This window comes from Leptopilina boulardi, unplaced genomic scaffold (assembly GCF_019393585.1).
Source record: "Leptopilina boulardi isolate dan_hultmark-lab unplaced genomic scaffold, ZJU_Lbou_2.1 LbouV2_155, whole genome shotgun sequence".
Taxonomy (NCBI): Eukaryota; Metazoa; Arthropoda; class Insecta; order Hymenoptera; family Figitidae; genus Leptopilina; species Leptopilina boulardi.
This window is the reverse complement of record NW_026137702.1, coordinates 267,767-291,463: the sequence shown is the minus strand read 5'-3', so window position 1 is coordinate 291,463 and position 23,697 is coordinate 267,767. Positions and strand designations below refer to the sequence as shown.

Sequence of the window (23,697 nt, the reverse complement as noted above, 5' to 3'; positions counted from 1 at the left end):
AAATCAGACGAAAAGGCGCGATAACTAACCGCATAATAAATGAACTGTTCACCAGTGATGTACATCATGCCCCTATGCAAAATCCCCCTTTTTTTTAAAGATACGCGAGGATAAACCTACCTTTCCGTCTCTTTTTTATATATATATATATATATATATATATATCACGTGCATTCTATATATACATTGACTTTTTCTCCCAAAGAACTTCCGTTATAATGCTTCAAAAGTATAGTGTATATTTTTCACACGAATTTGATAAATAATGTGAAACAAACTTTCAAATATATTTTCTAAATTTATATTTACATTTGTGATAATAAAAAAGAATTTATTCTGAGAAATTATTTATTTTTAATCAAAGAAAAATAAATTAATAAATAATCAAAAATACGTTAACAAATAATAATTAGAAATTAATAAATAATAATAACTCAATACTTATATAAGTTGAGAACATCTACATAAAGAGTGGGGAGAAGACCAATCAAAAACGCGTTATCCCTACCACTATAATAGAGCGCATGCGTTTATATCTTTTTCCTCACTTCTCGAATATAACAGAGGCTCAGTGTTCTTTATATAACATTTACCCTAGCAACCGTTTCCATGGCAATTGTTACCATAGCAACCTTTTCCAATTGGAAAAATGGAAATGGAAGTATCCCCCACAGCACCGAATATTTCCTAAAGATTTATTTGAAATGTTCCGAATATTTAATTGCAACGTTTAGTGAAAATTGTGTAAAGATTTAAATGTCCCACTTCAATAAATGTTTAGCGTGAAACTTTCCTCAACATATTTGAATGAAATTTTCACCTAATTATAATTAGAAGCCAAAAATTTCGCACTAAACATTTATTGAAGTGGGACATTTAAATCTTTACACAATTTTAACTAAACATTGCAATTAAATATTCCGAACATTTCAAATAAATCTTTAGGAAAGTTTCGGTGCTGTGGGGAGATGAGAATAGAAATTGGAAAAAATGGAAGTGGAAATGAAAATTGGAAAAATGAAAGTGGAAATGGATTTACAGAAAGGACCCTTTAAATTTAACAAGTATCAGAAATACTTGGAATTGGATATAAACTATATAATTAAATAAAACCTCAATAAATTGATTATCAGAAATAGTTTTCCATATACATATTTTACATATACTGCTTCCTTTTTATAAATATCTTTATCGAATACATAAAAAACATTATTTTCCAGATTGTAGAATATCTTATTTAAAGAAAAAAAAAAGTTTTTACTTTTCTTATCAGTAAGAAATCATGAATGAGAAATTTTCTATGGAAAATCATTGAAAGAGAGAGAAAAAAAAAGAGAGAGAAAGAAAGAGACCCCGGAGATGAGTTCTGACGGATACCTGACACTTCCTAGCAGTCACCTCATCATCATCAAGAGGCAGTAAAGATGCGGTGCGGTCTTTTGCCATCAAGAAAAGTCGACGCCATTGAACGTGCTAATTCACTGATAAGAAATACACGAGTGCTCTCCCTTCCTACCGCCCCTCGGCAAGACTCAATACTTATTGGTCGCTATCTCCTCGGTTAAAGGTGGGTATCGAAAAGACTGAAATTACTGCCGGAGAGAGAGAGAGAGAGAGCTTGTCTGCGGGATATGCATGAGAAAAAAAAATATATCTCCCTGAAGAAGACGAGGATGATTGAAAAGTATATTTATTTTAATAAAAAGGTATAAAAATTTCATTAAAAACAAATTTTAGATTATGTTTTTCTTAGATCGAAAATATTCAATAAAAACTAATTTTGATTTTATCTAATTAAAAATAAATCATGAAAAATTTTGATGACGATTATTCTTTTCGAGTCTTTCTTATAGTTATAGCGATACTAGCGCTCTTGCGGTGAAACTGTTGCAACTGAAGTGAGAGATGAATGGCGGACATGTGTAGATCTGCGCATGCGTTTACAAAACAAAAATAAACAAAAATTAAAATAAGATCAGAGTATTATTATAATAAATTATACTTTAATTCATAAAATATGTGACGTACTCTATAAATGAAAAGGGACGTAAAAAATAGTTTACGTTTCTTAAAAGTATATTAAAAATAATTGTAAATTGATTTAAACAATAAACTTGACCGGTGACTATAAATTACAATAACAGAATGAAGCAGATTATTTACAAAGCATATAATAAATATATATAGGAATAGAGATTACAATCATAATACAATAGAAGTCAACACTCAATTTCTTTCTATGAGCAAACATTTTATGAAGCACATTAGCTTTTATTTGCACTTGTCTATATTTATTTAGGTATCGTGATGTCTACAAGAATATAATAGTGGAATAAATTTTCTGTCATCGGAATATATGGTTTTTAGTTTGAAATATTTAATTTAATGATTGATGATAACGATATATCGAATTCTGCAGACTTTTACCGAATTTCTACAGAGAAAAAAAAATGAAAAACAAAAATAAAGTACTTTTTACTATATACTTTAAAGTAAAATCTAAACTATCCGTAACTTTTCAAAAAATATACCATATATATTTCCAGAGTAATTTTTTTTATTTCCGAAGCAAAATTTGCCCAGAAATTTTACTTTCTAATTATAATAAAGTTACTATATTTTTTTTCTGTGGGAAATTATTTTATTTGAAATAAAAAAAAAAATTTATAAAAATAAAAAAATTTCTATTAAAATATATTTTCGGTCACTAAAACTTTTTTGTAAGCTTTTTCTTATTTCTCGACCATCATCATCATCACGGTTGTTCTATATATATGGAAAAAATTCATTCCAAGGAAAATATATATATATATATATATACTCGCCGAGAAACGCGCACGGTCTCTCCGACCCATGCAAATCTTTTTCTCGAACTACAAAATAACACACCGTATCTTTCATAGGGGCGTAGGAACAATGCCCACGAATACAAAGCACCTTTAATTAAAAAGAATAACTTATAGTGCGGCGTAGAAGATTGCAAAACAGTGGCACACTAGTGGTTCGAGATTCGCTAAAAAGGGTATATGTTCCTCTCTCACAACCCCCCCCCCCATGAATGGTCGCTTTTCCTTTAAATTTTCCCCTGACCCCATATAAAAAGGGTCACCATCCATTTTTTTTTAACATAAAAAAAAATTTTCAAACAATTTTTTCCAAAAAGAAAATTAAAATTTTCAAACAATTTTTTTACAAATGATAATTTATTCTATAGTCAAGGCGGGAATTAAAAAATAAAATCTTGCGATAAAAATTAAAGAATGTATGAATAATTTTATTGACTATTTGGGGAAATTTTTTTTTTTTTTTTTTTTTTGAGGTGGGTGGAAGGAAGGTTGAGGAAATGTTACTTAGGGTAAGGGGGGGGGTAAAGTGAAAGGGTGGCGGGGGTGGAAAGAGGGGGGGACCGAAAAGAGTTTGAAACTGCTCAGGCGCCCCTATATTATAAATATCACCCATGAAAGATGGCGCAGACAGCAGCAGGGAGGCAATGGGCTGGGGACGCCTGGGTAAAGGAGTGGAACAGAACTGGAATTAGCATAATCAGAATAATTTCCACCAGCTGACAGCGCCCTCATTCTTTTTCCAGCGACGATTCTTCCGCTGCTTTATTTTCTGTTGTTTTCCGCTTTCTACTCCTCTCTCTCTCTCTCTCTCTCTCACTCTCTTTCTCTTGTCTTCAATTCTCACAAACGCGCGCGTTCTTTATATATATATATAACGAAAAGCTACATTTGACGCGCATTCAAGTTTCTTTCAAAACTTTTTTTTTTTTTTTGTTTTTAAACTTGATTTGTTGTTTTCAAATAAGTTTATTCTGAACATTTTTTTTTTTCCCAATTACAATAACGATTATTATTTCTTTGACGGCATTTTACAAAATCTATAGTAATTTTATAATTTTACTATAATCTATAGTAATTTTATAATTTTACTATAATCTATAGTCATTTTATAATTTTACTATAATCTATAATAATTTTACTATAATCTATAGTAATTTTATTAATGGCGTATAAAAAGTAGGAGGGCCCCCTAAGGCCTATATTTTGCCCCATTGGGATTTTTAATTTAAATGCCATTTTTAATTTTGAAAAACTAACACCGGATTCGTAATCAGTGACCCCGAAAACCCCCGAGTTACAATTTTCAGGCCAATAATATTAGATTTTCAAAAAAATCATCCGTCATATTGGATCCGCCATTTTGAATTTTGAAAAACTAACATCGGATTCGTAATCAGCGACCACGAAAACCCCCCGAGTAACGAGTTTCAGGCAAATCCAATGAATTTTTCGAAAATGTGTCAGCCATTTTGGATCCGCCATTTTGAATTTTGAAAAACTAACATCGGATTCGTAATCAGCGACCACGAAAACCCCCCGAGTAACGAGTTTCAGGCAAATCCAATGAATTTTTCGAAAATGTGTCAGCCATTTTGGATCCGCCATTTTGAATTTTGAAAAACTAACATCGGATTCGTAATCAGAGACCACAAAAACCCCCCGAGTAACGAGTTTCAGGCAAATCCAATGAATTTTTCGAAAATGTGTCAGCCATTTTGGATCCGCCATTTTGAATTTTGAAAAACTAACATCGGATTCGTAATCAGCGACACTCTTTTTGAAAATAAACCCTAAAATCTAAGGGTTAATTTGACCAAAAAAAAACCCCCGCGTTTCACCTAAAATCAATGAAAAATTACTTTTTCTACTATAAGAAAAAGTTTTCAACTATTTAAATTAAAATCCCAAGGGGGCGAAATATAGACCTTAGGGGCCCTCCTCCTTTGGACTAATTTTTGTTTGGGGTTAAAAATAAGTCAAACGAGATGTAACGTGGCGCCACCTACTTGACACTTTTTGAACTCAGATTTTTTCTGTGTTTAACGGCATTTTTAAAAAGTCGTGACACTTCTATAACAAAATTTATTAGTTCGTATGGTGCATAGTAAACAGAAAAAAAAACTTGAGCCCAAAATGTGTAGATGGCGCCACGTTTTATATCATTGGCTCATTTTTAACTAAAACAAAAATGAGTCCATATTTTTTTCTAAACTAAAAATTATTATAGAATTATTATAATAGTTATTATATTATTACTATATTATTATTATATTAATATTATATATAATATTATAATTATATTATTGTGGGCTATATGTTCGTTCGAAAAACAAACTTTTTATTTCATCCTACTTTGTGCGGTTTGTTCTTATTTGCGAAAAACCTAAACCTACAAAAACCGAATCTAACTTACCGACCGATTCAACTATATACCTATACAGAGTACTCGGTCGGTAATCCCATATCGAATTGGTTAATTTCAATTAAAAATAACTTATATTTTAATAAATGGAATTAAAAAAAAATAAAAACTTGGAAAAAAAATGAATAAAGTTTTGGAAAGAAAAAAAATAAAATGGGGGTTTAAAATTTCTAAACCAATTTTGCATATTCAAGAACGTCACATGAGGAATTCCAGGAGAGAGTCCCTTTGGGGGCTTCTTTTGCTAAGAATTTCCCTTTATGTATGTATATATATATACGCGCATAATATCTCATACAAATATATTTAGATATATTTCGGGTGGTGGGTTACACGAGGATTGGATGATAGTATAGAGGGAAAGAGAGCGAGAGCACGGCATATAGAATTCACGGGGACCGAGAGCAGGGTAGCTAAAAAGGGGTTGAAAGTGGGAGCGAATATAGGCAGTAGAGATGGGGTAAGTTTCAACCATGATTTCCATTCGCCAGCCATCCATCTTATTTGAGACTGGAAACTGACAGATAGACGCGCGGATCCAAGAGCCGGTGACGTGGCAAGTCTTGCGTGACTACTATATATATATATATATATATATATATTAGTATTAGTACAGTGTAATACCTATACTTGTACTTTTACACTCAACATCCCCTGATGTATTTCAGTCCACTATTTACCTCTCTACTCAGGTGTCGAATAATTCTTTTCACGGTCACGTGTATTTTTTAAAATATTTTTTTCCATTAAATAAAATGAAATTTTTTTTGAATTTTATCTTTCTGCCACCTATAGGTAGAAAGTAAATGTAATTTAAAGAAAGAAAAATTAATTATAAATCAATAATTACGGTATTGATAATTAAAATTAGGTAATTTTACCTACTTTTTTACCGACAGGGTATTTTATCGAATCTTTGTTACCAACAGAGTACTCGATCGGTATTTTGTATCTATATATATACTTAAAATTATGCAATAAATTAAAGAATGTTTTAATATTAATTATTTAATATTACAGTAAAAAAATATTTAATAATTGTTATCGAGAAGTTAATTTAAAAAAAAAAGAAACGTAAATTAAATATGAGCGATAATACAGATTGATCTATATATAATTTTATATTATAACGTAAATCAATAAGTCAATGACCACTTGAATCTTATTTAAAAGAGTATTTGAATATGAATTGAACATTTTTTGGCATCCGATTTACGTCAGATATATGTATATACATATACATTTAATACTCTAGAGATTCGAGTTTAGTCTTCTCCTTCCCTTCAATGAATAATGGATGTATATTATTTATCAAAATTGAAAAAAATTCCATATTAGAAATTTTCAATATTGTTTCAAATATATTTCTTTATGTGCGTCTATATATATATATACAGATTTATCATCAAATAAAAATAGGAATTTAATTTTTGGCGCGAAAAAATCTAACCTAATTTTCGCACCTAATTTTTGGCGCGAAAAAAACCTAACCTAATTTTCGCATCTAATTTTTGGCGCGAAAAAACCTAACCTAATTTTTGCACCTAATTTTTGGCGCGAAAAAACCTAACCTAATTTTTGCACCTTATTTTTGGCGCGTAAAAACCTAACCTAATTTTTTCTCATCTAAAATCCTAGTGATAAATTTTCAAACTAGTTCTTATATAGAAGCTCTATTATTTATTAAATGAATATTTAGTACTATCGACATGAAAATTAATTGTCTTTGGACTCTTATGAATATTGATACAAAAAACCCGATTTAGATTAATGACATATGTATATAAAATAATGACATAAATACACCCTAGAAAATTGACCCTTTCGTCGATGTATACTAACGATTGTTTTGCAAGTCTGTTACCAATGGCAACGAATGACGATTACGTTGGGAAAATATAATATACTTGATGGCAAAAGATTTGAGGGTCTCGCGTATATATATATATATACAATATATATATATATATATATATATATGTTGAGATTCTTAACGTGACTGCGAGCTTTTTCGCAGTTAAAATGTAGAAAAATTGATATGGGTGAAGGCAAAGAATGAATAAAGATCAGAAGAGAAAAAAGAGAGAGACGAGGGAAAATGTGGATCGCCTGAGCGGCACGTGAAGAAAGTTGAACTTCTTTGGGGTAACGGGGGCAAGGTGCAATGTGATATTAGGTAGAAACGCATGAACTTTGATATATTCGAGGGTGCCACATCTGACATCAGGCGCCATACTGTGGCAAGTATCGGAACCATACGTGACCTGCAACTTTTCGGATTTGCCTCTCTTTTTATTTCTGAATGACGATTTTAATCTTTTTTTTTTGGTATTTTTTTTACAAACTAAATATCAAAAAAAAAAAAAAAAATTCTACTCTAATAACAACTTTTTAGTTTTTAGTTTTTAATTTTTAGTTTAAAAATTTTTAAATATGCATAATTTCAAGAAAAAATTTATAACACCGTCTGACAAAATTCAACTTTTTTTTTTGCCCCACAAAAAAATCCAACATTTTTGGAAACTAGGACCTAAAAAAAAAAAAATACCCGTATCTGACCGTTTTGCTAGATTAAGTCGTGTGTGGTTTTTAGGGGTGAAAACAAACCCCTAAATGAAAAGTGACAAGATATCTTTTAAAAATTATTAATATTTTATAAAACTTGGTATCTGGGGATTTTCAAGGTTAATCTGATGTCAGATTTTCAAAATTCAAAATAGCGGATTCAATATGGCGCTCAAAATTTTAAAAAGTTATTAAATTCTTTTTTAAACCTTGATATCTAGGGGTTTTTTGGGTCGCTAATGACGAATCTGATGTTAAATTATCAAAATTCAAAATGGCGGTTATAAAATAAAAAATTAATAACTTTTTAAAAATTTGATCGCCATATTGGATCCGCCATTTTGAATTTTGAAAATCTGACTTAAAAACCACAAACAACTTGATTTTGCAAAACGGCCAGATACGGGTATTTTTTTTTGGGTCCTAGTTTCCGAAAATGTTAAATTTTTTTGTGGATCAAAAATTGTGTCGGACGGTGTAATTGAATATTTTTATTGAAATATTAATATTTAAAAAAATTAATATTTATTTGAAAGAGAATAAAAAAAATTTTCTTTTTTTTTTTTAATTCCAAAATTATAAATTATAAAAATAACAATCTGCGGTGAATAGAGGGAGAGATAAATAAATATAGATGGAAAATATAAAAGGAAAGTGAATTTTATTATATGCATTTTTTTTCAGATAAAAAAAAAATTATTTCTGAATATTAGTATAATATATACCATTTTGCTTTTTTCTATTGAACTTAAAATTAAAGAATATTATACATAAAACCCAAGAAACATGCAATTATATATAATTAATTTTAACTATATATGTACAAAAATAAAATCTTCTATTTACAGAAAAATAGAGAATGAATTTTTTTTTCTAATTGACAATATACGAGGAGAATAATTCCGACTAGAAAAAAAAATTAATAAGAAAATAAAATCTATTTACAGTCAAAAATCTTAAAATTAAATTTGAAAAATAAAATTGGATTAATACTATAAAGAAAACTTAAAAATAAACGCTATATATATAAAAAAATAAAAATATTTTGAGCATTTGACTCAGCTTCGATGAAACTTAAAGTATATACATATAATTGCGTCACTTATAACTAAATACAAAAATATTTACATAGAAATTTTCATATCGAAGTCACCTACAAATTATACAGCAATAGAATTAAAAACAATATGGTATATGTTACTGATGTATATAATAAAATTTAAATATAATTATAAAAATTATATTGCAAAAATATACTTTTTACTTATATATATATATGTATCATTTGATTGATTTAATATTTAAAAAATTTTAAAACACAATTTAAAAAATTTTTAAACATAAATTTAATCAAGTTTAAAACATAATTTAATACATTTAGAACATAATTTAGAAATTAAATAAAAAAATTCTATATATATAGAAGTAAAAATTATATGGTATGTTATTAAAGTTAAAATATTTTTATACAACTTATATTATAAAATTATACTGTAATACATAATTGTTTAAAAATTTAAAAACAAAAATTTTTAAAAAATAATGATCTAACATTAGTAAAAAAATTCTATAAAAATAGAAGTAAAAACTATATATGCGGTATATGTTACTGGTGTATATATATATATATATATATATATGATAAAAGCTAAAATATGTTTATACAAATTATAAAATAAAAATATAATTTTTACATTTTTATATATCAACTAATTGTTTAAACATTTCTAAACAAAAAATTTACAACAAAATTATCTATATAAATTATAGATATAAAATTCAATATATATATAAAAAAGTAAAAATTATATTGGTAGTGTTATGATAAAAGCTTAAATATTACGATAAACGTTTGAATATGATTATAATAATTATAGTAAAAAAATATGTTTATCCTAATTATATTACAAAAATATACTTTCTACTTATATAGTATATATCACCTGAATTTTTAAAAATTTACAAATCAAAATTTTAAAACTATCTATAAAAATTATATAGGAAAATTCTATACTATATCGAAGTAAAAATTATATACTATATGTTACTGGTATATAATGCTAAAATATGTTTATACAAATTATATTACAAAAATATACTTTTTACTTATATATATATATCACTTGAATGTTCAAAAAGTTAGGAACAAAAATTTAAAAACAAAATTATCTGTACTTACAGATAATTTGAAAACAAAATTTGTCTGTACTTACAGATATAGAAAATTCTATATATAAAAGTAAAAACTATAATGGTATATGTTACCGGTATAGATGTGATAAAAGCTTAACTACATTTATACAAATTATAATATAAAAATATAGCCTAAAAAATTTTAAACCAAAAATTTTAAAACCTATTTATCTAATTTATAAAATTATAGATAAAAAAAATACTATATCTAGAATTAAAAACTATAATGGCACATATGTTACTATTAATAGTAAAGTAAACAGATAAAATTATATTAATTAAAATGTAAAAAATCATGAATGTCATCTAAAACTTCTTTCTTTGAATTCATAAACTTGTTGCAGATTGAACTATTCTCACCTGAATAGTTGTAATTAACTTGTTGTTGAATACAATCGGCATTGATTCCATTTTCATCAGAACAAGTTGGAGATAATTGAGAATCATTACTAATTATCTCAATTATATCCTGATATTGGGAAATTTGCTCCTGATTATTGAAAGAGTTTGATGAATTTCCAGGCGATTGATCCATTTTCTTCTGTTGAAAATCATCGGCAATCATACCTACAAATAATTTTGCAGAAGATGTCATATTGTCAGCACCCAAAATTTCAACAATATCCTCATCCATTATTAAATTAAATTCAGCACTGGGTAAATAAGAATCATCAATAGGTGCAGCATTGGAAACGCATTGATTGTTCACATCCTTTGGTTGTTGTTGAACATCATCGGTAGATGATTTTTCCAGAGATTTTACACATTTAGCAACCAAAATTTTATGAATTGCCTTCTTTAATATTGATTTATCCTTAACATTGGATGCATCATTGGAAATGCATTGGTTCACATCCTCCAATTGTTGTTGTTTAACAGCATCGTCAAACATCATATTTGCAACAGGAATTTGCTGACAGGAATCAGCAGTTGGTACAAATTGGTTGTAAACTGCGTTCTTATTATTCAGTTGTTGTTGTTGTTGAACAGCATCGGGAAACGTCATATGTACTTGCTGATGGTGATAATTAGCAACAGGTACAGAAACGTATTGGTTGTAAACTACGTTCTTATTCTTCATTTGCTGTTGTTGTTGTTGTTGTTGAACAGCATTGGGGAACATCATATTTACAACAGGAACTTGCTGATGGTGATAATTAGCAACAGGTACAGCAACGCATTGGTTGTAAACTGCGTTCTTATTCTTCAGTTGCTGTTGTACTTGTTGTTGCTGTTGGCGAACAGCGTTGGCAAACTTAATATTCACAACAGGAACTTGCTGAGACTGTTGACAAACATTTCGCTTGCCAGCAGACATTTTCTTCATCTTACGTTGCTGATATTGCTGCTGACGATTATTCTGACTCTGATTCTGATAATAATTCATTTGCTGCTGTTGAAATTGATGCTGTTGAAGTTGAGGATGTTGTAGTTGCTGCTGTTGAAATTGATGCTGTTGAAATTGAGGATGTTGTAGTTGCTGCTGTTGAAATTGAGGCTGTTGTAGTTGCTGCTGTTGAAATTGATGTTGTTGAAGTTGAGGCTGTTGAAATTGCTGCTGTTGAAGTTGAGGCTGTTGAAATTGCTGCTGTTGAAATTGAGGCTGATGAAATTGCTGCTGTTGAAATTGCTGCTGAACACCATTGACAAACATCACATTGCCAAAAGCATTTCCCTGAGACAAATGACAAGCACCTCCCATCATTTTGGAAGCACGAGAAGATTTACAAGAATTATGCTTTAGAATGGAATGTTTTAGTTTGGCAGCTGTTGACTGCATCTTCGCTTTCATCCTTCGATTTTGATACCAAATTTTAATTTGATTCTCAGATAGAACCAAACTGCTTGACAACTCAACTCTCTTCACCCGACATAGGTATGGGGAAATGGCAAATTCCTTCTCCATTCTCATCAGTTGGTCGCTGGTAAACGATGTCCTCAAACGTTTTTCTTTTTCTCCAATATTATTTTCATCTGGAACTATTTATATCAGTTAAATATTTGTTAATGTATAATTGAGTTTACAGCGTGTATTTAATTTGATAGCAGCTATAAAGAAAAAAGTGTAGCTTAAAATTAAAAGTGGAAAAATAAGAATTAGAAGTAACAAGTGTTCTTCCTTCTCTCATCTTCCAACTTTTAATTTTTGCTACACTTCTACTTCTTAGCCAAGCGTCTATTTATTAAATACAAAATGTTAACTCGACAAATATAGAAATTATTTTACATTAAATTGACAAATAAAAAATAATGTTACAGAAAATACAACTGATAAAAATTCTTATGTTAAAAACATAAAAAAGAAAATTAGAAAAATGCACATAAAAGTTTTTGATATTTTTCTAATTTTTTACATAAATCTATTTTTTTGGTATAAAATGTAGGGAAAAAAAGAATAATTAAAATTGTATTTCACATTGTTTTAATATACAGAGAATTTTAAATCGAATTTTTTACAAAATATTTTATTATGGTACAATACCATTTTTATTTTTCTGATAGCTTAAGGTGATTTTTAGTTCTTTTTTTCTATGCTGACCACGAATCCATAAACAGACCCTATACCCAAGAAATTTGACTTTGAAAATTGAATATAAATGATAATTTTAGAGCATTTTTCGATTTTTTATTTCGGTATAAATTTTTTTTTTTTTATTAATATTGAAGATATGCATTTAAAAGACCATTTCTTTTTTAATAATTTCCCATTTTTACTTTTTAAAAATATTTATTTTTCGATAAGTTATCTGTGTTTTTGAAATTTGCCCCGTAATTTTGTTTGTGTCTTAATGCACTTAAAATTACAACACGGATAACTCATTGAAAAGTGGATATTTTTTTGAAAAAGTCAAAATTGAAAATTCTTGAGGAAAATTTCAAAAATTGCATATGCTGAATAAGTAAAACAAGTTTTTGTATACCAAAATTAAAAAATGCCTCAAAAATTTTCAATTTTTAATTATAAAGAAGATTTTTTTCGAAAATCACGGATGAAATTATTTAGAAAATTTTTTTGAACCCAAATAAAAATTCAAAAAATGACCAAAAATTTTAAATTTTCAAGGCTTTTTTCAAAAAAATTAAGATGAAATTAGTTTTTCGAAATTTTTTGTACCCAAATAAAAAATCAAATAATGGCCTAAAATTTTCAATTTACAAAGCAAAAATTTCTCGAGAACCTTGGATGAAATTAATTAATCAGTTAGTTAAGAAATTAATCAGGAAATTTTTTGTACCAAAATCAAAAATTGCCATAAAATTTTCAATTTTCAAAGTTTTTCTGGAGAATGTGGTAGTTGAAATTAGGTTGGAAATTTTTTGTACCCAAATGAAAAATCAAAAAATGACCTAAAATTTTCAATTTTCAAGACTTTTCTCGAGAAACTGGGATAAAATTAGGTAGGAAATTTTTTGTACTCAAATAAAAAATTAAAAAATTTCTTAAAATTTTCTATTTTTAAGGCTTTTTTCAAAAAATTGGGATGAAAATAGTTTGGAAATTTTTTGTACCCAAATAAAAAATCAAAAAATGACCAAAAATTTTCAATTTTCAAGGCTTTTTTCAAGAAATTGAAATGAAATTAGTTTTTGGAAATTTTTTGTACCCAAATAAAAAATCAAAAAATGACCAAAAATTTTCAATTTTCAAGGCTTTTCTCGAGAACTTGGGATGAAATTAGATAGGAAATTTTTTGTACCAAAATAAAGAATCAAAAAAATGTCCCAAAATTTTCAATTTTCAAGGCTTTTTTCAAGAAATTGAGATGAAATTAGTTTTTGAAAATTTTTTGTACCCAAATAAAAAATCAAAAAATGGCCAAAAATTTTCAATTTACAAAGTAAAATTTCTCGAGAACCTTGGATGAAATTAATTAATTAAGAAATTAGTTAGAAAATTTTTTTTTGTACCAAAAAGAAAATTCAGAAAATGCTTGAAAATTTCAAATTTTCAAAGTTAAATTTAATCCAAGATAATAAATAATTTAACGAATTCATGTAGAAAATCAAAAATCCAAAATCACTCTACAAAATCTCAGAAAAAAGGGAATTTTTTCAGTACTATCCAATTTTTGAAACAATTTTTTCATTTTAAATTATTACCAAAAAAATAGAATGAAGAGAAAACAAATTTATTTTTATTTTATTTTTTTTTTTGAAATAGCAACAAATATGAAAAAAATAAATATAAAAAGAATAAATACATACCATTTGCATTTGATGGACGATTATTATTGGTGACACATCTTGGTACAGCATTCCTCACGTAACGTCGTTTATTTGAATAATTTCTGCTCTCAGGTTCAATTATTAAATTATCATAAAATTGATAATTCTGAGGTGGCGGCAAAACTGCTTGAACAAAATGAAATTGTTCATTCGATGATGTTGGTGATGGTGTTGAAGAAGAAGGCTGCGAATTATATATCACATCCCTATGATACAAGGGCATTTTTTCAGAAGATAATGCCCCTGATGATGTTGGTTGTATTGGTGATGATGACAAAGAAGAAGGTAGAGAATGATATCCCTGATCACTGTTATTGAAGGCCATTTTTTTTTTTCCAAATAAAATGATTTTGGAGTTTAATCACTCGAAAAAATTGGAAACTGAACACAAAACAGTTTGAAAGAAATTTCACGAAAATTTTCACAAAAATTTCACAAGAGTGTTATATACAAACACACATACACACACACACAAGGGATAATTTAACACTTGAAGACAAGAGTTAAAAGTCAATTGGCGAGATCACCAAAGAAAAAGTCAAAAACAAAAGTAATAGCGAGCAACAAGTATATCCGAATATACTTGATAGTGCAAAACTTTTCAGTAAAGTAATGAAATTTGAAAAATTGCAGGTTCTTATACCCTTACCCCCCACCAATATTGATTTGGGCCCCCTTTAGACCAGTACAGGTGTAATTGCATGTAACCACAGGGGTTGGTACCATCCCACTCACCTGTTGAGCCAATCAGGAGTCATTGATTTTGACTTTTGGTGAATGATAATTATCTTATTCGTCTTTGCACCTCTTCTCAAAATTATTGCAAGAAGAGGGGTTAAATTTGGTACTGGTGGGATTTTTCTAATATCACATATTTTTCGTCACTATTTTTCCTTCTTAGTTTCTCAATAATATTATTTTGGTATTTAAAATTTTTCTTTTTAATTTAATTTTTTTTATTGATACTTTTGATATTATTAACATTTTTAATATTTATTAATATTTTCTATATTATTTATATTATTAATATTTTTAATATTTTTAATATTTTTAATATTTTTTAATTAATAATACAAAAATTAAATAATATCTTATTGTAGATGGAAAAAAATCTTCACTTGGAACAGCGATATATTTCACTAAAACAGAGAAAATTTTCGCTATTCTAGAGAAACATCACTGTTCCACATAAAGATTTTTTCCGTGTAACTATTTTTATAGTTTTCAAAAATTTCTTTAAAAATAATTTACAGCGCAACATAACTTACATTTTTCATTAAAAAAAAAAAAAATTTATTAGATTTCTCAAAAGAAATTTAATTAAAAAAAAAAAATGTATATAAATAAATACAAGGTGTCGAAAAAAGGATTATTTTTACAATAATCAATTGGTTTCAATAAAAATGACATTTAAAAAATGTTATGAAAAATACAACTTTTTTTTGGAAATTTTAAATTATATTAAAAATTGAGTGAATAATTTTAAGTTTCAAAATTAAATTACATATTTTTTCGAAAATTAAAATTTCTACTCTTTTGTGAAAAAGAAAAAATTTTTTATTTTTAAAAGAAAATAATATTATAATCATTTGTAGAATAATAATTTATTAAAATTTCTACATTATAAAATAATTAAAAAAATTGTGAAGGCAAAGCGAGAAAGAAAGAAATTAATATATATAAAAGAGTACAAAATTTTATTAAACATTTATATTCCAGATACACAAGCCAATAATTCTTAAATTCTATTAATTTATTCTTATATATAAATATATTTAAATATTGAAATTATACTTAAATTTAAGTTTTCGCATATTACAATTTCGTACAACGACAATACATTAAAAAAAAAAAATATACGAAAATTAATTTACTTTTTTTTTACATTATATATATATATACAACAGAAAAATTCTAAAAATATTCGAATAAGCGTGGTTAACAATATTTTTATTTAAATCTACTTTTCAAATAAAATTTTGAAAATAAAAAATTTGTACAAAGAAATAATTTCTTACTATATATAAATTATATTAATATTAATATATATAATTATAATTTACTAAAATTAGATTAATTTTTAAATTCATTTTTCAATTAAAATACATTTTCTTATTTTTTAAATTATTTAGTTTTTACATATAATTTTTATAACTTCTAATTTTTAAATACATTATTTATATACAAAATCCTAAAATGAAACTATCAGTAAAAACTATACGATCGCAATTTTAAAAAAAACAAGTTAACTTTTTAAAAATATATGTACAATCAATTTTACAAAAAAAAAAAAACTAAATCTATATTTTGACTAGAGACAAAAAAAATAATTACTACACAGAAAAGAAAAAAAAAAATTACAAATTATTTCAATAATTTTTTTTTGAATGTTTCAACAAATTTTTTTTTTTTTTTTAAAGTTCAGTAAAATTTGAACAATTTTCATTTTGAAAATCAACATATTTTCCCAATTCATTGGCAAATGAATAATCTTCATATTGAATTGGTGCATATGACAAATATTGATGTTGATTATTATTATTATTATTATTTTGACAAACCGGCGATTGTTGATAACGACAATTGTTAATTGAATCATTTACCTCAAAAAAATCATGTTGAACTGGTTGATAAACTTGCGATTGTTGATAACGTAAATTTCCCATAACATCATGATGTATTGGAAAATAATCTTGTTGATAATTATTTTCATTCATATATTTGTGATTGAATTTTGATTGTGGTATAATAACAGAAATTTTTCTATCTATTGAATTTCCATGATTTGTTGGCCACGATGTTGATTCCATTAATTGATTATTATTATTGATATTTGTTAATTCACCTCTTGACATTTGTACATTTGGTATTAATTGCCTTGAATTCTCCATTATTGTATTGCGAATACATTTTTTATCAGCAACAATAATTTCACTTTTTGTTTCTTTTTTCAATTTCATACGACGATTTTGAAACCAAATTTTAATTTGACGCTCAGATAAATCCAAATTTCTTGCCAATTCAATACGACGTGTACGATGAATATAGTGAGATGTTGCAAATTCACGTTCTAATTGAATTAATTGCTCGCTTGTAAATGCAGTTCTTGGACGTTTTTTTCTTCCTTCAGTTTTTGATTCTGTTAACAAAAAAAAAAAAAAGAAAATTAAATTTCCAAATTTATTTATAGGGAAAAATTTGGATAAATATATTTTCTCTATTGAAAAGAAAAATATTTTTCAAAAATTTGATAATTTTTCGGTAAATATATATAAATACAATTAAATAAATATACAAACCTTTTGAAATTGAAACTTTTGGTGAAACATTGACGAGAGAACGTTGATTCACTGGACAATAATTGATGACCGGTACAAATCTTGAATTTCCAAATTCTTGATAATCGTGCGGTGGTGTTGGCGGTAAAATTCCACCATCAGTTGCAGAATTGCAAATTAAATTCTCTTCATTCGATGAAGAGGAAAATGAACGGTATCTCATATCGTTGAATGCCATTTTTTCTATATTTCGATAGTAAATTTTTCCAAAAAAAAAAAACTGTTTTAACCACTTGAAATATATTTTTGCACCAAAAAATGCTTCAACACTTGAATTCAAAAATAGTAAAAAGTTGAGTAAAAAAAAAAAATAATTTTCAAATACTTTGAAAATTTGTTTTGTTATAATGAAAAATAAAAATTACAAGTTTTCACAAATGAAGTGAACAAAACTTTTCAGTGTAGTGATGTTATTTGGAAGAAAATCCATGCCTTTTATAGTCTCCTCCCCACTAAAAATAATTTTCTATCTTTAAGCAAATTACAAAGTGAGAAAATGCTTAGCAAAATTTCTAGTAACATCCCATTTTTCCCTTTTACCAATAGAAAATTACCATTTGCCTAATGAAGTCATTATCTTCATCTATGGCCCAGCCCATTCAAGAATAATTTTAAATTTTTGAAATAATAAAAAACAAAAAATTACAAATAAGTGAAATTTTCATTTTTTTATTTATTTTTTTATTTATTGAGAAAAAAATTGTTTAAAAATATATATATATATATTTTTTTTTGCTGTACTTGTAATTTTTTAAATTGCGAGATATTTCAAATTAAATATTGAAATATTGCATAAAATATAAAAAATTATTTATTATTTATCATTTATTTTTGTATATTGTCACAGTTATTGTTAAACATGGAGAACAAAGTGGCGTCTAGAGAGAGAGAGAGAGAGAGAGAGAGAGAGAGAGGGGGGGGAGAATTATAAGGTAGCTGAAATTTCTTTGGCAGACAAGGACCCCAAGCTGCGAAAATAGTTATTCATTAGACAGGCGCCAAATATGCTCATTAAAGTTGATTTTTCAGACATTATAAATCCAAGGCAGAAAATTTTATATTTTTCAATTTATTTAAATTTATTTCTATTTTTTTTTGTTTCTATTTTTTATTTCTATTTTTTTTGTTTCAAAAATTGTTTTCTTTTTACCCTTTTTTTTTTTGTCTTTGGCTATAAAAAATGGCAAAAAAGGAATTTTTTTGAAATAACAGATATTTTCAATTCTTGTTTTCATAAATTAATTTTTATCTCCCCTAAACAGAAACCGATTATATATAAAAATTTATATTTTTTTTTTCCACCAGCAGAAAAAGTTGATTGCAAGAAAGGAATTAACGCTGAAGAAAACAAGTTTTTTTTTTCCATTTTCGCATTTTTTTTTTTTTTGCGCTTCCTCGACGATTTTTGCGTCTAAAAAAAAAAAAAAAAAAAAAAAACGCTGCAGAAAAAGGGGAAATCGAAAGAAGGGTGAATTTCAACCCCTACGAATGAAGGGTGAGATTCAGAAAAATCGGATGAGCTTGCAGACAGCTCTCTTTCTCTCTCTCTCTCTCTCTGTGTCTCTCTTTTTCTTTCTTGAAAAAGGAGAGATATCAGAAGGAAATCGCAAAAATCGTGAGAGAGCTGTGATGAGAATATATTTATACTAAAAAGAAAAAAAAAAAAAAGAAAAAAAAAAAAAAAAAAAAAGAAAAATAAAAATGAAAGAAAAAATTAGAAAAAAGAAAAATAATAAAAGAAGAAAAAAGAAATAAAAAACAAAATTACAGGGAGGAATAATGGAAAAGACTAGAAATCAAACCGACAGGAAAAGGATAATCAATCTCATCCTTTTGCATCTCTCAACTAAACTGGACCTTTCTTTTGCTTTATTCCCGCACTTTTCTTTTATATATTTTATCGACTTTCTGTTTTTTGTCCCGTTTTTCTCTCTTTTGTATATTTTTCACCTTTTTCTCACACCAAATTGACAGAGACTTTTGGATAAGAAATCTTTCATCTCAATATATATATATATATATAAATATATATATATTTTTCAAAAAAGAAAAATTGATAAATATTTGATAAACAAAAGGATTTAAAAAGAATTTTAATTTCTTTTTAAATATTTTCTGATTTACATTTTTGTTTTTTTTTCGGATTAATTTTATCTTTCTTTCATATTCTTTTTTTTTATAATATTTTTTGCTATATACGTTAAATAATTATTTATTTGCTACAGAAAGGATTTTTAAAAAAAGGAACATTTTAAGTAATTATTTTGTTTTTTATTAAATTTACATTTTTTTTTTGAGCATTAATCTTATCTATATTTGATCTTTTTTTTCTCTTATAACTAATTGTGAAACAAAAATGACTTATCAGAAAAGAAAAATTTTCACTCTAATTTCCAATATAGTGAAAATTACATATCATTAAAAATGTTCAAAACTTAAAAACTATTTTTCCCTTATGACACAACAATATATTTAGTCATTAAGAAGTTCACTAATTGAAAAAATAGAGAAAAAACACATTTACAAATTGATGTGTGTGTCACTAATTTTTTATGACGAAAAAGAAATATATACTCAAAAAAAAAAAATGAGTATACGTGGATTTTTAAACGATTATATATATTAAAAAAGAAGAGTTTATTTATATTTTTTTTTATAATTTATTATGGAATATTTTCAATATATGTAGAAATTAATAAATAAAATGTTTTAATAAAAATCATGACGAATAGTACAAAAATTTGTTACATAGAATAATTTAATTTAGAAATAATTTTAAATTAGAAACATTCGATGCTAAAAATTATATTTATTCGTAAAAATTAGGTAATTTTTTTTTTCATTAATAATAAAAATAATTATCAATTAATTATTATTAATTAATTAATCAAAAAAAGCTTTTTTCAATTATGTGGCTTATTGTTGCTTACAATATTAAATAACTATACAAGCATAAATAAATATTTAACAATAAAATGTTCGTTTTTATAATAATTATAATTTTGTAAAATAATTAATTAACTATTATAAATAGTTAACTGTTTCTAATAATAATTTCCAAATTTTCTATTTATATTATTTTGTTATTCATTTATTTTTTTATTTATTATTTTTATTATTTATTATTTTTATTATTTTTTATTATTTATTTATTTACGTTATTATTTACTTATTTATTTTATTTTTTATTAATTAATATTAAATTTTAGCAAAGTAATATATATTTTTTAATTTAATAATACAATTTTTCTTGTAATATATAAACAATTTGAAAAATAATACTTTGCGATTTGCAAAGTAAATAAATTGTTTATCTATTAAATTATTTTAAAAATTATTTAAGAGGTTATACTTTACAATATATATATATATATATATATATATATATATATATATATATATATATATTTATATATATTTTGAAAATATAAAATTTAAAATATACTCTTAATATTTGTAAAATTTAATTCGAAAACAATTTTATGTCGAATTTATCAAAAATTATAAATAAAATTATTCTAGACTCAAAAATTTAAAAAAAAAAGAACAAATTGGGTTTAATTTCGCAAAAATGATAAATTATTAACATTATTATCTAAATTTTCATTTAAAAAAACAAATTAAGGTCGAATTTGGCAAAAAATTATAAAAATTATTAACATTATTATCTAATTTCTCAATTTTCATTAAAAAAAAACAATTTAGGTCGAATTTGGCAAAAAATTATAAAAATTATTAATATTATTATGTAATTTCCAAATTTTCTATATAATATATAATTTTCTTTAAAAAAAAAAAACAATTTAAATTTAATATAATAATTTACAATTTTTGCTAAATATTTAGCAATTTGTTATTGTTGCTAAATAGTTAGCAATTTGTTTTTGCTAAATATTTAGCAGAAATTATTAACATAAATTTTTTTTTTTATAAAACCGTTAAATCATTACAATTTTCCGTTTGTAATTCATAACAATATTTTCCCACATCTTGCGAAAGTTGATAATGTTGATATGATGGATATTGTTGATGTTGATATGTTGTATATTGACTTGGATGATGTTGCCATACTTGTTGTTGTGAAAAATAATTATCCCTAACACTTGTTATATCATAATAATCATTTTGTGAAATTTGATAAACAGATGAATCCAATCCATTATTACCACCATTTCCACTGTAATGTTCATTATTGTCCTTAAAATTATTTATTGTTTGTTCAGAATTTTCAATTTTTCCCGTTGTATTACCAATTGTATAACACGTTGGATAGCCATATTGATTTGTTGAATTTGTATAATTACGTCTCATTGACGATATATTGGGAATTATTTTTGTATTAATTTGTTGTTGTCCCGTTGTTTCAATAAATGATTCCTTGATAAATGTTCCATTATTAGTTGTTTTATTGATTTGTTCCTTTTTATATTTCATACGACGATTTTGAAACCAAATTTTTATTTGTCGTTCAGATAAACTCAATGATGTTGCCAATTCAATTCTTCGTGCACGATGCAAATAACGTGCGTGATGAAATTCTTTTTCCAATTCAATTAATTGTCCACTTGTATAGGCTGTTCTTGATCGTTTACTTTTTCCTTGTTTCTTCTGTATATCTGTAAAACATATTTTTTTTTTCATTTATTATTATTTATTTAATTTTAATTTATTTGTTATTTCATTGGAAAAAAATTTATTTTATTCAAATAAACAATTAATTTTTTAATCAAATAAATATTTACTTGAAGCAAATAATTTTAATTTTGTAAAATTTGTATTTGAACAAATATTTTTTGTATTTGAGATAAATATAACAATTAATTGACTTCATATAATAATTGTTTAATGGAAAAAAAAAATATTTGGATAAAATCGATTATTTCAAATAAATTTTTTTCAATTATATTTTTTCGATTAAATTCAATGAAATTTCTTTATAAATGTAATAATTACAGTATTTAATAATGATTACAATTAGAATTAAAATAATTATTATAATTAATGATTATAGACCAATAATTAAATAATTATAATTTAATTATTATTTTTTATTTATTATAATATAATTATTATTATATTTTAATTTTTATAATTTAATTACTATAATTTAATTATTATAATTATTACCCTATTAACATATGTAAACTAATTTTAACAATTTGTAATTAATTAATTTTTTTTAAAATTTATTTTATTCGTTTATGTTCAGTTTTTTTTTCTTTTCTCAATTATTCTCTAATTTCTTTATATTTTTTTTGTCTATTTTGCTTGAAAATAAAAATTGCAAAAAATAAAAAAAAAAAAATTTCACAATACCTGAGCCTTGAATTTCATATGTTGTATTATTTTCAGTTGAAAATGAATTTTCAGCTTTTATTATTTCAGAATCATTTTTATTCATATTCATATTTTGATCAGCTTTCATTTCCCAGGAATTAACAATTTGTTCATTAAAATTAATGACTTTTTCATTTTGTCCATAATTTTGATATTCAGACCAACTGTTAGATGATGCTCTTGAATTATCACTTACAGGTGAGGATGGATGTATTGAATGAACCACTGAATTACGTAATAAATTTTGATTAACATTATTTGTATGGCCCAATTCCATAAGGGATATTGCAGCTTTTTCCTTTTGATTATTTTCATCGGTATTATTATTCATTTGCGATATAACGGAAGTTGAATTTGTAATATTTACTTCCCTTATCACTCCTTCATTGTTAATTGACATTTTGAAAATTTTAAAAATTATTTTCTTTTTTATTCACATACACTATTCTAAATTTTTTAAATTCTCGTTCACTTTTTATTATTAAAATTTCACTTCAATTTTTTTTTTTTTTTTTTTATATTCCAAAGTTGGATATTTATTTTTTTATAATAAAATATTTCTGTTTTTTATTTAGTTGTTATTCATTTATAATATTAGTTAATAATTGTAACTATTTTAAATTTACAGGTGAAAAAACTTTTTTTTTTTTTTTTTTTTTGAAACAGTCAATTGTCATTGAATATATAAAATCACTTGTTGAAGACGAGGAACTTATCAATCCAATGCAAGTTATACGACTGACTTTAAAGACATTGGAAAGTTTAAAAT

The 23,697-nt window shown here is 25.2% G+C and overlaps 3 protein-coding genes across 3 annotated transcripts; all 3 read right to left on the bottom strand.

Moving 5' to 3' along the window:
• Positions 1–10,112: 10,112 nt before the first annotated feature.
• Positions 10,113–14,845, bottom strand: LOC127276921 (putative mediator of RNA polymerase II transcription subunit 26). The gene is made up of 2 exons (XM_051297670.1): positions 14,233–14,845; positions 10,113–12,006 (listed from the first exon to the last, which is right to left on the bottom strand). The coding sequence occupies exons 1-2, from the start codon at positions 14,576–14,578 to the stop codon at positions 10,301–10,303; spliced, it is 2,052 nt and encodes a 683-aa protein (XP_051153627.1). The 5' UTR covers positions 14,579–14,845; the 3' UTR covers positions 10,113–10,300.
• Positions 14,846–15,931: 1,086 nt separating this feature from the next.
• Positions 15,932–18,008, bottom strand: LOC127276925 (homeobox protein rough-like). The gene is made up of 2 exons (XM_051297678.1): positions 17,553–18,008; positions 15,932–17,392 (listed from the first exon to the last, which is right to left on the bottom strand). Exons 1-2 carry the CDS (start codon positions 17,767–17,769, stop codon positions 16,668–16,670), a joined length of 942 nt encoding a protein of 313 aa, XP_051153635.1. The 5' UTR covers positions 17,770–18,008; the 3' UTR covers positions 15,932–16,667.
• Positions 18,009–21,513: 3,505 nt separating this feature from the next.
• LOC127276924 (homeobox protein Hox-A3-like) lies at positions 21,514–23,400 on the bottom strand. The gene is made up of 2 exons (XM_051297677.1): positions 22,908–23,400; positions 21,514–22,207 (listed from the first exon to the last, which is right to left on the bottom strand). The coding sequence occupies exons 1-2, from the start codon at positions 23,326–23,328 to the stop codon at positions 21,519–21,521; spliced, it is 1,110 nt and encodes a 369-aa protein (XP_051153634.1). The 5' UTR covers positions 23,329–23,400; the 3' UTR covers positions 21,514–21,518.
• Positions 23,401–23,697: the final 297 nt, after the last annotated feature.